General features: G+C 40.7%; 1 protein-coding gene across 1 annotated transcript; it reads left to right on the top strand.

Annotated features, from left to right (window-relative positions):
• Positions 1–3,330: 3,330 nt before the first annotated feature.
• Positions 3,331–14,144, top strand: LOC138013189 (acid-sensing ion channel 2-like). Its single transcript, XM_068860202.1, has 8 exons — positions 3,331–4,243; positions 6,858–7,188; positions 7,610–7,830; positions 9,172–9,319; positions 10,862–10,918; positions 11,718–11,880; positions 12,493–12,584; positions 13,638–14,144. Exons 1-8 carry the CDS (start codon positions 3,695–3,697, stop codon positions 13,766–13,768), a joined length of 1,692 nt encoding a protein of 563 aa, XP_068716303.1. The 5' UTR covers positions 3,331–3,694; the 3' UTR covers positions 13,769–14,144.
• The last annotated feature ends 856 nt before the right edge of the window (positions 14,145–15,000 follow it).

Genomic DNA, 15,000 nt, shown 5'->3' with positions numbered 1-15,000 from the left:
CAACGGGTTAATATAGCGATGCCACTGTCTTGGCTGTTCACTGCACAATCTCTTTAACATGCTCTTCATTGTTCCATTAAACTTTTCCGTCAGGCCATTACACATAGGATGATAAGGAGTCGTGGTGAGCTGTTTAATGCTCAAAAGCCGCGTCACTTCCTTCATACACTCAGAAACGAACTGCGTACCAAGGTCACTCAAGATCTCTTCAGGCACTCCCAAACGACTAAAGATATCCACCAACGCTTCTGCCACAGTCTCAGTATCAATGTTCTTCAGCGGGACAGCTTCAGGATAACGAGTTGCAAAGTCGACCAATGTCAATATATATCTATGACCGCCCTCACTCGGGGGAACAAAAGGTCCAACCAGGTCGATTGCTACTCTCTTAAACGGCTTGTCAATTAATGGCATCTTCTCTAAGGGAACTTTCGGTACGGAACCCTTGTTAACTGTCTTCTGACATACATCGCAGGACTTGCAATAACGAGTCACGTCCCCTTGAATGCCTGGCCAATAAAACGCGCTTTGAATCTTATCAGTCGTTTTCTTTATTCCCATGTGACCTCCCATGATCGATCCGTGCGCTAGTTCCATTATTCGACTTCTCAGCTGCACTGGAACCATAACCTGCTTCAGGGGTTTACCTCCGTTCACATAAGGGTGCTTGTAGACGCGGTACAGAACTCCACCTTTCACTTCAAATGAAGTCTCAGCCTGGCCTCTCGCAACTACGTCATCTTTCTCCAAAAATTTCTGTAGGCTCTCGTCATCACGCTGCATCTGCTTGAGCTTTTCTCTATCAATTACAGGACTTTCTTTGGTATCCGGTACCTTCAACGGAATATGTTCTCCAGCTTTCTTAGCTTGACTTCTCGTGGTTACAGCACAAGCTTCTTGTACAGGAACTTGCCAGCTTGGGTCTGGGTCGTCAGCGGCTCTTGCGCTTTGTCCTCCTGATCTGCGTCCACCTGATCGACAGTTTCTAGCCTCATGTCCCTGCTTACCACATAGGAAACACTTTCTTGTTAGGGTTGGGCAGTTGACAGCTTTATGACCTCGGGTGTTGCACTTAAAGCAATGCAGAGCTGGTGGATTAGTCTGCATGTTCTTGGCTTCGTCCCTCTCAGGCTGCACTGTTGGCTTTCTGCTCGCTGAGCTGAACAAATGTTTACCATGAGCCTCCAAGTACTGGTCAGCGATCTTCGCAATCTTTGCTAGAGTCTCAGGTGCCCTTTCTCGCAAGTGAATTGCCAAATCCTTAGGGCAAGAGTCAATAAATTGTTCTTTCACGATCAAGTCCTTAAGACCATCAAAGGTTCGCGCAGTATCCGAAAGCTCTAGCCAACGTAACAGGTATCTGTCCAGTCGCACAATAAACTGCTCCGGACTTTCGTCAACTTCTGGTTTGGATGCTCTAAATTTTCGACGATAGCCGTCTTCGGTAAGGTCATATCTCTTCATTAACGCAATCTTTACCCTGTCATAATCCTTAGCTGCGTCCTCCGATAGACGTGAATACACTTCTAGTGCCCGTCCAGACAACAGAGCACTGAGCTTCGATGCCCATCCATCTTTTTTCCACTTAGCTGTCTCCGCAAATCTCTCGAACCTCTGCAAATACGCGTCCAAATCGTCTTTACCATCAACAAACGAGGGGAGTTTAGGTGCCTTAACCCGATCCTCTCTCACTTCAGGACGTCCGTCAGCACTCTCCACAACCAAACGTGCAATCTCCAGTTCATGTTCTCTTTTTGCCGCTTCAATAGCCTCTTTTTGTTTCAACAGCTCGGCTTCCATCTCCAATTTTCTTAGTTCGCGTTCTTGTCGCCTAGTTTCTCTTTCTTCATCTTCTCTTCTGCGCCTTTCCTCTTTTTCTTCCTCTTCCTTTCTTTTATCCTCCTCAAGCATTCGACGTCTCTCTTCTCTTTCTTCTTGTAATTGCCTCTTTTTTTCTTCTCTTTCTTCCTGTTCCCTTCTTCGTTCTTCTTCAAATTGTCTGCGTTTCTCTTCTTTTTCCTCCTCTTCCCTTCTTCTTTCTTCTTCTAGTTGTCTGCGTTTTTCTTCTTTTTCTTCCGTTTCCCTTCTTTTTTCTTCCTCTTCCTTTCTTCTTTCTTGTTCTAACTTTTGTTGCTTCTCTACAAACTCGAGCAGCTTTTCTCCTTGCAATCCAAATTCTTTCCCCATCTGCAAAAGCTTTTCCATTTCCATAGCAGTATTCCACAGCAAAAACACAATATACTCTCTTGCACAGTTCTCCTTACTTTAGCTGTAACTCCTTCTTGAATTGTCCTTTCCTGGTTTCTGTAGTCAGCAAACAAATGAATTCCTCTCCGGGACAGGCCCCCAATGTTACGAGTTCGAATGTTTTGAGGAAAGGTAGCTTGCAAACTAAACTGAACGCAGGGTTGTCGGAACAACAACAAGAAGATTTATTCCAAAAATGAACGTAGTTTCCACAAAGTAAACTCTAAATAACTCGTACTCGACAAACTTACACGGCCTCCACCAACTTGAATGCACACAGCTTCTGTCACACTTGACTAAACACGGCCAACGCCAACTCTTCGCTTGTGAAAAACTAGTTAGAAAAACACTCCGTTCGGACTCGTCTACTTATATACTCTGACAATAAACTTCTAGAACTTTCTAAATTAGTAATCAATCTAATTATAGAAAGATTACAAAACACACCGATTTAGAAACGCTTACGTACAAACCTAAATATAAACAAACTACGAACTCTCGCGAAGCTTCGAGACAGTAACGCTTGTCACGCAATACTATTTTTCGTAACAGTCTCTAACTGGTGAATTCGTGTTAGCACGAGGAGTGAGCAGGCGCCGTAAGGTTCAAGTGGCCAATTTTTGGCTATGAGAACCCTACGACGCATGTTCTCTTACATAGAGTTTCCCAGAGCCTTGGGTTGATCCGTGGCTTTGGTAACGAGAATGGGCCTAACTAGTTACCGTATCGCTCCTAAACTTCACTGGAGTGCAGTTCAAAGATTTTCCTTAGTTCGAGGATATTTCTCTTTATCCCTTAAATTAACCTAACAATAAGGCATGACTTTCACATTGTCGCCGTAACGTAGTCGTTAACCAGTAAAAAAATTAATGTCCTGACCGGGAAGGTGAGGAACAAACTGTTGTCATTCACGATGCTCAAAGAAAGAGACATTTACTTGAAACTGTTTTTCAGACATCAAGTTTCTACGCTGACTAGCTATGAAGCGTTAAGATAAAAGAATTGTGGTACCCGTCCTTTATTACGTAATTGTCGTAAATTCGTCAAAATCGTTACAAGGTTCATTGAGCTCCATTTTTGCTTGCTGGTGGCAAGTCAAACTCCAATGCAATGGGAACCGAATTTTGTTTTCCTTACTCGTCTTCAAAAGTACCGTGTTTTGGGTACTGAAAAAACTTTTAATTATTCTCGAACCTTTACTTGGAATCCATCCTAGTGGCTTAGAAACAATTTCCCGGCTTCAAAACGACTCGTTATTTAAGCGCAAGACGAGTTTGGACAAAATATCACTTCAAACAGTTGATACAGAATATTTAACCACTTCAGTCAATAAAAGTGTGTGAGAAGCACAGATGGGAATTTCTTTAGACTACAAAGACAATGGATGATCAGTGATGTACAATGATATGGACCGCACGGAATTAAATAATGGTCACTGATATCAAGGATGCCCGTTGATAAAGAGTTTGTCCACACGAGGGAATTGTGTCCCAGAAATTTGACAACGGAAAGGAGAGATATTGTTGACGAATACATTGTGGTTGTAAAAACGCCTCAAACATCACTCTTGGAAATATTTCACCGTAGTTTTGTCGCTTGTTACGACACTGGAAGCATGGCGTGTCCCCAGGCATCGCCGAAAAAGAAAAAGAAGAAGGAAGCAAGTAGTGATTCAGAGAACAGCGAAGAGGAGGATGAAATCCCGACCACAAAGGAATTGTGGCAAGAGTTTCTGCACAGTCTGACGCTTCATGGATTCCGTTTTATATTTGAGGAAGGACCCAAAATCCGCCGCATCATCTGGCTCGTTATTCTTATATTTGCTCTTTTCATGCTGCTGTTGCAGAGCAAGAAGAGTATACAAAAGTATTTTGATCGTCCTATCACCACCACAGTGCAGGTCGAGTTTTTAGACCAGATAACATTTCCCGCAGTTTCCATATGCAATTTCAATTTGTTTCCATATTACCTGATAAATGGAACAATCGGTGAAAAGGTAAGTGGAGAAGACCTAGTTGTGGTTATAGTTTGGCGGGTGGGTGTTTTGAAAGAGGCGTTGTCTGTCTTTTGTTTAATTAAGTTCTGCGCTTGGTTAATCTCTTTCCCAAAATGTCTCCCTAGTTCCGGGAAGGGAAGCTGAGACGTCCTACGAGCGATGTTGTCACAATCTTTTTTTTGTGTACCTCTTGAACTGTTCACAATTAACAACTCTGTTCTCTCGTCCGATCGTGAAGGTCTATAATTGCGATTGGGAAAAGTTGCAGACCTACCGAGTCGGAAGAGTGGGGTTTTTATAAGATATACGGCAAGGAAAAATCGATTTCCTGTCAAGTAGAGTTGTTCATTTGATCTTAACATATTTTCAAAACAAACATTTCTGGCAATCTCTATCCTCTATTCTACACACACTATTACTTCATGGGCCATGTTTGCAATTCCGAAGATGTGAATGGTCGTTCTTATACTAGAGACGCATAATTCGTCTGGGACGAACTTGGGCAAACATTTTTTCTGCGTCTGTAAAATTCGTCTAGTACAAAGACGAGTAGAAGACGCATAATGCTTCTGGACGTACTGGACGTACAGTTTAGTGCGTCTAGTGTAAAAACGTTCCGTTTTTACACTACACGAATAACAAGAGAGACGCATAATGCGTCTTTACTATAAAAAAGGCCAATGTAACTAAAAGTCTTTGCTAAAATTAATGGGTTGTCTTTCACAACACGGGCTCCACTGTGGAATTTCAGAATGTTTGAGAACAAAAAAAGTACTCAATTCTTACTCTTTTGACTCTTATATGCTTTGTAAGAAACGGTCCTAGGAAACATTGTGGCAACTCGTGGAAGCCATAGAATTAGGTGGTGAATGTCGAACCCGCAATTCTCAGGATAAAATGGAAATGTTTTTAAATCTTGTTGTCCACAGAGAGTGCACAGAAAAGATAACATTAGCTGATTACCTTTCCAGCCTCCTGACAACCGTATTGTAACTTGTCCACTTCGTATTTCCATATTAACTTGCATATAGCAGTGAATCATAGTCACAATCATGTCATGTCACAAGAAACATTGGCCTACCATCAGCATAATCAAATAAAATAGTTATTTAGCCATACAAGCCTATTAATGGCGCTCTCCAATTATCATTTGTTTTTGTTTTTTTTGTTTGTTTGTTTGTTTGTTTTTTTCAGATATTAAATATATTTTTTCTGCTTACGACCAGTCCACGGCAGCCTGCTCATCACTATAAAGTTTTACAGTACTCTTTCCTGTTCTTTTCGTCGTTTTTTATCACCATTATTCAGTCAAATGCAGTACGCTGGCCGTGCAACATCCCGCTGAAAAAGAAAACGAAACGCGGGTTTCAGCCTATGCAATTTCCTGCCAAAAAGCGCGGGTTGCAATGCGCGATTTTGCGTATTTGCTTACATGACGACGGACGGACGGTTGTAGGATAAAGTCAAAACCAAAGCCAAATTTCTCGGGGCTACCATATTTTCTTAACCATGATTCTCCGCTAAAACGGGTCGATCAATAATTATCATAAATTGACGACAAAATAAAGAAGATGCTAGTTTTAATACAATGTCTCTCAATCAGAAGGCGAGCAATGATTGGCCAATTTAGAGAGACATATAACATATTTCGTCCCGTTTGATGTCATGTTATATAATGGTTCTTGATTTAATTGCCAAGAGAGATTGCAGATTATTGTTACTGGCATTGTTTTCTCGAAACGCAGTGTAAGTTAGAGATCTTCTTTAAAGGGCCCTTGCTCGAAAGCCGATTAACTTCATCTAGGATAAGTGGAAACTTTGGTTTCATTTTTTCAACTTTAGGGTGAAGGTTTCTTTTCTTGCTTTTGTTTTTTCAAGATTGACTTCCTCTAAGATAAAATTTTGCCAAAATTTATTGTTGAGCAACATATTGTGAGTAGAGAAATAAACTTCTTGGTTAATATTTAATCTGGGATTAGCGTTAATTATAAAACAGCTTTTGAACTACCAGATCCTGGGTTTTTTCGCAATACCGACAACTGCTATTCGACTCTATAAACATTTGCAAATGCTGTGACTTTTAATCAGATGGTTTAAAGGAGAGGTTTTTTTTCCCGATTTCCTTTCATGAAACTTCAAGAATCAACCGGCTATACGTATACCAAAACTTCCATTTCAGATCAACATATCAAATATATCGTTTCCGCTTTTTCTTTTTTTTTCTTAGTATCAGAATCTCGTGTTTATTTCTTTAATGTCATCACCAATATTTAAACGGGCGATCCCGACTATCAAAGTTGAAACAGGCGATCCCGACTGTCAAAGGCTGGTTTATTTAAATGGGGAAAAGGAATGTGGTGCTTGTGACCAAACTTAAAATAAATCATGATGTAAAAAACAATGACGTAAAAATGTCTTCCAATAGCATTCCTCTACTTATTTGGGAACAAATTTCAAGCTTTCTACTTCACTCACCTCTCCCCTCTATCTCCCCTCCCTCTCCCTCTTGGCTGCTCTCTGCTTCAGCGGGGATTCAATGTAAGTAAGTAATCATAATGGCTAACTGCGCTCTTGGGGTTTCTCTAACTATTGCATAATCTCTCTTACCTTACAGGTTATGTCCATCTTAGCCCCACAAAACTACATCGACAACAAGGAAGAGGTATTGTTCGCTCGTTCGCCAATTCCAAACTTCTTAAACTATCTTCGACGTCATCGCCGAAAGGAATCGAAAAAAGCCGATGACGATGACGACGTTGACGTGCTCGGGGACGAGACGGCATTCGGCTTTGATGACACTTTTGATTTTGCGCAGTTTGTAAGGACTCATGGACATCGTATTGATCACATGATAAAGAAATGTCGTTGGAAATCACAGCCCTGTGGACCTGAGAATTTTACAGCCGTTATCACTGAGTTTGGCCTTTGTTACACTTTCAATTCAGGTACGTTGAATAGTGGTTCGCGTGTTGTAAACAAATTTGCAAGGTAGAGGAATTTAGTCCCACTATGAATTCTGACGCACGAGTGGGAGCACCGTAGTTACCAGCGGAGAAGTACCAATTTATCGCTGTGTTGAAAACATAGGATGAAACCAGCCTCACTTGCTCAAAAGCCATATAACTTTCTCGTTTTGGTTAGGAAAGAGGTATCTAGGCTCAGGTGAGTAACTTGGACTTTTAGACCAGTCCAACAGACCGAGACCGAAAGTGAGAGGTGGATGACTGCTCTACCGAATGCATATAAATATTATTATGGCATGAATTTGTACTACGGATTGCACTCCATAATCTTGCAGTGGTAGTTTGGATTTAGAAATTAGTAAGTACCCTTGCCTACAATATATTCTATACAATTCATGCACAGGTTTAAAGGGGCATCCGCTTTTAAAGGTACAACGTGCTGGAGTGGATTATGGTCTGAGACTATCTCTAAGCGTTCAACAAGATCAATATTACGGTTCCCTTAGAGATTCATCAGGGTTCAAGGTCATGGTGCATGATCAAGAGGAACCACCGCTGATCAATGAACTTGGTTTTGCAATTCAACCGGGGACACATACATTCTGCGGGCTCAGGAAGGAAGTGGTACGTACAGCCTGTAGCTCTTTTTGAAAATAGTGATAGAAGCCGCAAGTTGACACTGTTGACCTACGTCATTTATTGATCACGAACTCGGACATTGTGAGACTATTTACATGTATGATAATTTATATGCCCGTCCAATTAGCCTAGTAAAAGGCACATTTTGCTACCTGGTGAACAACACGCAGGGCCGCTTATTTGATCAGAGGTTACCTAGTCCTAAACAAATAGCGGTTCAATTCATTTTGATGCAAACTGTTTATTGTCGAAAACAGCATCGAGAAAGAAATATCTAAGGAGAAAAACATTTATATACTTCTGAAACTCACTTAGAGAAAGTTCCAATTTTTGGAACAACATATTGCGCCTCTTTCTACCCTTTCCAACTACTTTTGTCTAGGATTGTCTGAAAATTCTGGGTGTGGTCGTAATTGGAAATACTACTTTTTTTCCTAGCGTTCACAGTTTCTGTGAAAAAAACAAACACACTTATTGCTTTTTTTTAATATTTATATGTTTTTTGCTATGTTATGATAAATTGTAGGTGTTTACTTTCATAGGCAAAACTGTTGGGAAGATTAGCACTTTTGACGTCTTCTTAGCTTCTCTCCCCACCCCCCTGATTCAGTGTTTTGCAAAACTGAATGCTTTTCGTAGGAAATTGTAGTGTTACCTTCCAACATTGAATAGGGCGAGGGGGTCTATATAACAGAAGGAGAAAGTGTTTTTTTGCGCCTTAACAGAAGGGGGTTGAAATACAGCTCTGGTGGGGTTCATTTATATAACCTTCCCTACTACTTTTGTCTAGGATTGTAGCTTCGTTTTACAGCCCAAATTCTTACAAATTTAAACGTCTTAACGAGGCTCGTTAGACTAATTAACACAAAGACAAAAAAATAATTTGTTGGTGGCTATTTTTGCATTCGATCAATGTAGTGGCTTTGTTTGCGAACGACAAATATGGGCCGCACGAGCAACACTGTCATTTTTTTCATTGAATTCTTTGTTTTGTGGCCACAAGAGTCGATAACACTAAATAAGAAATAACCCTGAATAATCCTGCGATGTGGTTACCATGACTATGACGTTGAGAGGCTCCAGCGAATGTCGTCAATTAACGACAAGGCTGATCAGAATGGTTTCTCGTTCAGATTTGTTAAGAACTAAAGAAACAAGTCATTCTGGTCTTGGTAGCAAATTTCATCATTATGCAGATGTTTAATTCTTGTGGCCCAGTAGCAGTATTTGTATTCGTCAGGGAAGGACGATAAAATGTACGAGCTGTCTGTCTCAACATTTGTATAGGTCCTTCATAAACTCACTCACTGTCCATATCACTTTCAGATGCACAACTTACCCAAGCCATTTAAGACGGCCTGTGAAGACAAATACTTAGCAGGCTTCAAAAAGTACACAAAATCTGCCTGTCTTCTAAAATGCCGCGCTGACTACGTAATAAGCATGTGTAAATGCAGATCTTATGACCTGGAAGGTAAAACGCATGCGTGAATGTTAATTGAATTCTTGAATCCATACGCAAAGTTACAGATGGTTTTTAATCACGTGATTAGACGGCCATATTGATGTACAAAACAATAACCAATTATTCCTCATGTTTTGCATTATAATAGAGTCAAATTCCCAAAAGACTTTTCTCTCTGTTGTTCTGTGCACCAAAGTGGCCGCTGTGACGTCAGGTGAAAACCATCTATAGGCCTGTTTTTGAGTTTACTTGCTCGAAAATAGACAAGAATAATAAAACAAGGCTGGCTGTGCGGCTGATAAGGTTTATACTCCAAATGAATTGAAAGGGATTAAAAGAACTTCAGCCATACAGCTAGCCTTTCCAAATTTTAATTGTCTATATCTTTACATTCACTGGCCAAATCCACCCAGATCCGGCGCTTTTGCTTGCTCTGTGCGGTTAGCTCTTACTGAAGAAAATTTATCACGGTTGATTTTGCACGAATATGGAAGATTATAATGTGTCAAGCTAAACTGAACTATCTGTCCTTGGCTGCACTATTAGCTGACCCTCCACCGAGGTGTGCGGAGGAGGGGGAATCGAGCCCCTTATCCCTTAATTTCTGTTGTGTTTCAATATTTTTTAAACATTCTACCATCGATGGATAGCCTGTTATGTTATCCACAAGTTGACATAGAAATTATCCACTGTGCATAATTAATGTGCCGCTAATTGGAGCCTAAGACGAAATCTAAGATTTTTCTTAAAAGTCATTACCGCATCGAATTTTTGGCTTCCAAATTTGTAGCTCCGAAAATATGATTTGATGTAACATACTACTTAATTTGTAAGTAAATAGAGTTTTTTTCCGAATGCATTTGTTATTCTTATATGTCTTCGAGCAAGGTTTGTCCAGATGACGATCACTTCTTCGAAATTAAGCTATGGCCCGACTTTTACATAATTTTACCACGGGCCCACTCCTCTGTCCTATACTTCTAGGGTCGGGGTGCTGGAAGCCTGGTTAACGTTAACCAATGGCTATTAGTAATGAAAACCAGTAGGTTTCCATGGTATTTAATGCTGGTTAGTGCTAACCAAACTTCGAGCAACCCGTGCCTGAGTACTAAGCTTTCGAAATGTTGATATTAATGGCCTGTCCAACTTCTATCGGAAGCGGAGATCAACGCTTGTGTGCAATAAGGCAGAAACAACGTCTCGGATAATGCAAACGGAGAAAATCAGTAATATGCGTTGATTGGCTAAGAGGCTTTAAGTCATAATATTTGGGCCAGTACGCAGCTATTACAACGATTCTCGGGATTGGTTCAGAAAATAATGGACACAAATAACGATATAAAAGAGCAATGGACCCTAACTATAAAAACAATAGAGGTTGTAAAGAGCTGCGTCCTAGCTCTAATATTTGACGGGAATCAGTAGCTCAAGATCAGCTTCTGACGGTAGAGCTGGTCTCAGAAAAACAATAGCTCCAAGGAAAGGGTGTGGGTCATGAGCTCTTGTCTCAAAGTGATCACCATGATACGGATTTATTTCCTTTTAACGCAGGAGAAGCACCACCGTGTCTTCCACAAGAGGTCAAGAACTGCGTATGGCCCGCTATGGGTAAGGACGATAAATTGGCGACTTCATCTCACGACTCTTCAACAACGTACTATTTTCTATGGGGGCCACCGAGGCCAAAACTTGAGCAACACTTATGGCAGTCGTTGTCATACACCAACGCAAGAGAGAATTCCCTCAAGTGAGTCACGTTTCTCGCGCTCGGGAAGACCCGGATGTACGCGAAGACTACAAATGTTCGCAATCCAACGAAATGGGAAAAAAACGTTCTCGTTGTTAAATTTAAAACGTATGAGACGTAGTTCTGGGTTTGATTGTTTGTCGTTTGTCGTTTATCAGAGATATTAGCTACTGTAGAGTATGTGCTCGATCAATTGCCGTCCACGAAAGTGCCGCACCTGACAAGAAAAAATTACTAGGCGCCGCGACTAGTAACTCTGTGCTTATCTCGAGCTTATAACTGGGACGCAAGTTCCATAAAATTTGCTGAAAAAAATATCGGGAATTTTTTGCCTGTTTAACAGTGTTTTCCACTCCGAAATGGCTATTCTATTTCCGTAAAAAATCAGTGCAAAAATGAAAGCCGACTTTTGCCAAAAAAGCGATTCGAAAAATGGCATTTTGACAATTACTGTTAACAGTGTTTTGTAATAAATCTTGACAAGCCGAGGCGCTTTCGAGTAAAACTTTAAACTACTTTAGAATTTGATTTTCTTCACAAATCCAAAATGCTGTGCATTATGGGAACAGATACCTGTCTGAAGTCCATTGTAGAGAGAGGGACATAGCTCTGAAAAGAGAAATACATAATGCAGCGAACAATTTTGCTTTTGTCTTTTAGAGATTTTTCGTAACGAAAGCAACAACTGCGAGTGTCCAGTTCCCTGTGAGATAACCAAATATCAGGTTCAACTAAGCTATGCCCAGACCCCTGCAAAACATTTCTCAGAAGTGCTGGCGCGGAGGAAGCACGTCAGGAAAGACGTCATGAGACATTATCTCAGGTAAAAAAGAACTAATCATAATGGGAGTAATTTGACTAGCTGTTTTACCCAGGTACAACATGGTTGTCGTCGCGTGACTTTTTATATGCGAGTAATTAGTGAACAAGTGTCTGTGTGCTCTGTTCCCCAACTTTAGCATCACTCGTGAACAACAAAAAAACAATATATGATACGGCATATCGCCCGAGAGACGCTTATACGAGCCCCTGCTCCGACAAAACGATGAGCGAGAAAAATGTCTGCATCTGGACTGGATTATTACTGAAAGCATATTTAGCAATTGGTTTGATAACGATTTAAACTATTTTGAAAGAAAGATAACCTAGATACTTTCGTGACTCACCAACAACTTCAAGTGATCTCCGACGCAATTTTGAAAAAGGTATTGCACGGTCATTGTCACTTGATGGTTATAAAATCAAACAATAACCTCTGCCTTTGATGTTCGCCGGGTTTCCCAACCAGTCCCCCTCCACTAACTATGCTGAAAGACAGCGCAGTTTCTAACTTGTATACGCTAAACTTTCGTCCAAAATAAAGAAGCAGATTTGAAAATAGTCTAGGTCATCGCCATGAACGTCTGTTTAAAAACTCCTCAAATTCTTTTGACAGAGACAATTTTCTCGAGCTGGACGTTTACTTTGAAGAAATGCAAGTCACTTTGATAACACAAAGACAAGCATACGATCAAGAGAGCTTGTTTGGTAAGAGTGATACATATTTATGAATATTGGAAGACTAGGAGGAAAGAAGGCCCTTCATCAAGCAACTATGTAGAATAGTTCTCACACTGATTAATATTTCTTCCGCTTTAGAATTTTACAAAGGTTTTTGAGATAAAAACTCTTTTGCTCGAAAAAAGAATTCGCGCAGCCGAGACGCGCATTCAGTACAACGGCCATGTCCCCTCCTTAATAAGCGCAGTGCTCTAATGAGAGTGAAAGAAATGTAGATATGTGAAGTGCGTGTTATAGATAAAGGAGAGAAATGATCCTCGCCCTCATCTGGACGATTTATTTTAGCAATTCTCTCAAATAGACACCTGGGGCCCGTTTATCGAAAGTCCCGAAAACGTTTCGGGCACGAAAAGCCATTTGTGAAACTGCCAACCGCTTGTTTTGAAAACCGATCTTTTAACATGTTTTCAAGATAACTAAAAGAAACACGTCTGTGAAGTTCGACGACTTAAATTCTCTCCGTTCTTGAGATACAAAGGGAATTGTGACACCCGAAAATGGCCCGTAAAGTTTCGAGACTTTCGAGAAACGGGCCCCTGAAACGAACCCATGACCACTGCGATGCCGGTGCAATGCTCTTAGACCAACCTCGTTCCCAGGGTCTCGGACCCTGGGAACGAGGTTGCTCTTAGACTAGCAACGGAGTTATGTAGCCACACCGTTGGGAGTAGGTCAATTTGCTTGGCTCATGTGCTCCCCTGAAAGGACTGAATGAAAGAAATGTAGATATTTGAAGCACGGGTTATAGACGAAAAAGAGAAACTATTCTAGCACTTATCTGGACAATTTAAATATAAAAAAAAAGACACCTAAAAAATTGCTTAAATCGTCCACATAAGTAGCTCAAGGATCATTTCTCTCTTTGCTCTAATAAGAGTTTAAGAATGATAAACTTATTTAGGTCTCAAGCTTATTAATTAAAGGTGTTTACCAAATTAGCAACAGTTATCGTTTTCTTTTTGCCATTTTCTTTGCATTATAGCTCAGTCGTTATTTTCAACCTTTCGTCCTTGATTTTAGGTGACATAGGAGGTCAAGTGGGACTTTTTCTCGGTGCTAGTATCCTTACAGTGTTGGAGTTCTGTGACCTTCTGGCAAGAATTATGGTGAACAAATATAAACAACGACAACGGAGATCGCGAACTGTCTAACCAAGGGAGTGCACATTCCCCCACCGATATGAAGTTCCCACGACGTTCTGGTGTCTTAAGAAAACGAGAGTTCGCGAAAAAGGCAGCTGTTAAACTCCGATTCTTTCTCTCGAAAGCTTGCTTGAAAATCGTATCATTGAAGCTGTGCGTGAACAATGCTTAACGCAACTCAGCGATAAGCAGAGATTGTACTGCAAACGATGCGGTCTTTTTAGCTTTATCAAAAGCTAAGTGTGCAGCGAGTTGGACAGTTTATGCCACAGAAGCAAATTCACGTTCAAAAACTATATAGTAGCTTGAGAAACTTAATGTAACAAACTAGCGCACATTTGTATAACATCAACATCACTTCAAAAACTAACTGTTATTCGCTCACAGTACGTTGTTACGTTGTGTAAGACTGTGGTCTGTTTGGGACCATGCGAAACAGAAGTCTCTCTCAGAAAGTGATATATATATATATATAAACCTTTAAAACATTACATTAAGAAGCTCATTTACGGCCACCGTGACCAATGTCGAGAATTGTATCATAAATTTCAGTGATAAAACATGACGAGTGGGCAAATTAAAGAGCGAAATTGCCTCACGATATGTCTAGAGAGAAGTAACAACAGCTACCCTGACAGTGGAACCAGGATACCACGAATAGAGAGAGGATACGGACAGAGAGGACAACAGAGAATAAAAGACAGAGAATTATTACCCAAAAGTTATTTTTAGATGTCCTGCAAGAGCCGGTGTTCCCTGCAAGAGGATCGAGTGATAGCCAATCACATATCCCTATTTTTACCAATGTTGACAGCACCCACGCAATGCTTTGCGTTGTTCGCGATTTACCATCAAACAAAATGGCGGAGGATGTGGAAACTCAGGATGTGTCTAGAGAGAAGCAACAGCTGCCATGACAGTCGAACCATGATGCAACGAATAGGCCTTTAAGACTCTTCTCTTTAGGTCCTGGCAAAAACTCACGGGCACCCAACGAAGGTGTTCCGCAAAAGATCTGTTTAACAGTGGAAATTCAGCTGGCTGGCAAGTTATTAATTTTCGTACTCTTTCGCTGGGAAACTTTAAATATTTTTAGCATTTTAAATTAATCAGTGCTGGCTGGATGAGAACAGAAACTGGAGGAAAAGGCGTTTGCAAGCACCTTACCGCTGGTTCAACTTTCAAAATACCGCATGTTGCGAAAATAATCTTGTTTTTTGACCGATTTGGCGAGTGATTTA

The sequence above is a fragment of the Montipora foliosa genome, chromosome 8, assembly GCF_036669935.1.
Source record: "Montipora foliosa isolate CH-2021 chromosome 8, ASM3666993v2, whole genome shotgun sequence".
NCBI classification, from domain to species: Eukaryota; Metazoa; Cnidaria; class Anthozoa; order Scleractinia; family Acroporidae; genus Montipora; species Montipora foliosa.
The sequence above is the reverse complement of the archived record's forward strand: the minus strand, read 5'-3'. Positions and strand labels throughout refer to the sequence as shown.